Source organism: Anneissia japonica, unplaced genomic scaffold (assembly GCF_011630105.1).
Source record: "Anneissia japonica isolate Jap-2015-1 unplaced genomic scaffold, ASM1163010v1 scaffold38820_len2140_cov178_single, whole genome shotgun sequence".
NCBI classification, from domain to species: domain Eukaryota; kingdom Metazoa; phylum Echinodermata; class Crinoidea; order Comatulida; family Comatulidae; genus Anneissia; species Anneissia japonica.
In genome coordinates, this window is record NW_022706963.1 from 1 (window position 1) to 2,140 (window position 2,140).

Consider the following 2,140-nt stretch of genomic DNA (forward strand, 5'->3'; position numbering starts at 1 on the left):
TTTTTTTTAAGTTTTTCTACATTTCAACTTAGGTAAAGGCTTTTTAAAATTTGAGCTAAAGCCGAACAGTTCGTCTACCCAGATGTATCTGCCAAATGACCCTTATATCAAAAACTGTATCTCCGAGGGACAATTGATGTGCGGTCTATCTGGTGATAATCGAACATCTGAACAGCCTGGTCTAACTGCATTACACACCGTGTTCCTGAGATACCACAACCAAATTGCTACATCTATATTCCAGATTAATCAACAATGGACCGACGATCGTCTGTACGAAGAGACAAGAAGAATTTTAGGCGCGATATTTCAGATAATAACTTACAATGAGTATTTACCAGCCATTCTTAGCCAGTCAACTCGAGATGTATATGGCTTAGATTTAGAAGATGATGGGCATAAGAACATGTACAACCCTTTTGTCAACCCATCTGTGCTTAATGAATTCTCGACAGCGGCGTTTCGGTTCGGCCATAGTCAAGTACCATCATCTATTTCCCGTGTCAATAAGTACTATGACCCTTACCAGCCGCTTCTTCTTCGATTTGCGTTTCACAATGCGAGTGTAGTGTATGATGAGGGGAATGGTGGAATTGACGGAATTCTGCTAGGCCAGATTGTTACTCCTTTGAGTAAGACAGACGAGTCACTTTCAGAGGAAATCACTGACCATCTTGTACCGCGGCCAATCGACGGGTAAGAATATCTGAAATTGAATGACGTCATGATTTTAATCCACCAATTGAACTAATTATCTTTCTTTGTTTTAATAATAATAATAATAATAATAATAATAATAATAATAATAATAATAATAATAATAATAAGAATAAGAATAATAATGCCATATTACTTTTTTTTTATAAGAACACATTTTATAAGAACACTGAGACTGAAATCGGCCCAAAAAATAGGAACAATGAGCCTGGGCAAAATTTAACTGGTTCTTATAAAAAAAAAAAGTGTATCAATTTATTTAAAACACCATATCATCATTATCATTATTATTATAACATTCAGTAATACTGATAATAATATTATCATTTCTTTAATATTATTATTTTTCATCATCATTATTGTCATTATCACTATGTTTGTCATTACTAGGCCTGGACGGGACCTATTCTCCATAAACATTCAACGTGGCCGTGACCATGGCCTTGCATCCTATAATCATATTCGCGAAGCATGTGGTCTCAAGAAGGCTCGAAATTTTGACGATTTTGTGGATTACATTGAACCACCGACGATTGAGAAACTTAAACAGGCATACAAGTGAGTAGTAGTGTAGTTGAGGTAACACTAGCAGTAGTAGCAGTGGAGTAATAGTAGTACTAACAAAAGAACCAGTAGCAGGGGCAGTAGTATAGTGTGAATGTAATAAAAAAAAATGAGTTTTTAAACTGGCTTTATCTTACTCTGGAAAGGCACGTGGACGATGTTGACTTGTTTCTGGGAGGGTTGTGTGAAACATCCGTTAGCGGAGCTTCAGTTGGGCCTACATTTTCTTGCATCATTGGCGAACAGTTCCTGAGATTGAAATATGGTGACTATTTTTGGCATGAACGTGGTGATATTCGTAGCAGTTTTACATATGGTATGCTTGTAGAAAATTTATTTTGCCAACAGTAAATGTGTGTTTCTTGTCACCTTTCGTTAATACCTTATTGTTTACTGAAGAATGTACTTTTATTCATTCAAGTATTACTTTAAAGGACTATTGTTCAATTGAAGAAAAAATCCCTTTTCACTCTTAGGAATTGTCTGTTTCTTTGAAATGAACCAACCGGTTAAATAAACCGACGCTAATTAGTTGAATTCACTATTTATTTTGTTTAATATGTAAAGGACAGTTGCAGGAGATGCGGAAGGTCACGATGGCACGCGTTCTTTGTGACACCCTTGAAGATGTTTGGCGAATTCAACCAGACGTCTTCCACCTTCCGTAAGTTGTAACCATATTTGTTGAGTACACATAACGTTGATGCTCATTGACTCACACGTTAGGTATTTTTTGAGAAGCTTTGTATTGCGACTTATTTATAATATCAGCAATCCACACTCAAGTCTTAATAAATATATATACCTAGTATGTTGATAATTATAAAGCGCTCTATTAAGTCTCGGAGCACTCATATAC

At 35.7% G+C, this 2,140-nt stretch overlaps 1 protein-coding gene across 2 annotated transcripts; it reads left to right on the forward strand.

The window, feature by feature from the left end:
* Positions 1-37: 37 nt before the first annotated feature.
* On the forward strand, positions 38-1,945 carry LOC117106239 (peroxidase-like; the record flags this gene model as incomplete). 2 transcript variants are annotated; one of them, XM_033247585.1, is given in 4 exon segments in its annotated part: positions 38-696; positions 1,108-1,275; positions 1,428-1,597; positions 1,849-1,945. In XM_033247585.1, coding segments are annotated over 4 exon segments (1,049 nt in total), but the record flags the coding sequence as incomplete, so codon positions are not given.
* Between the last annotated feature and the right edge of the window lie 195 nt (positions 1,946-2,140).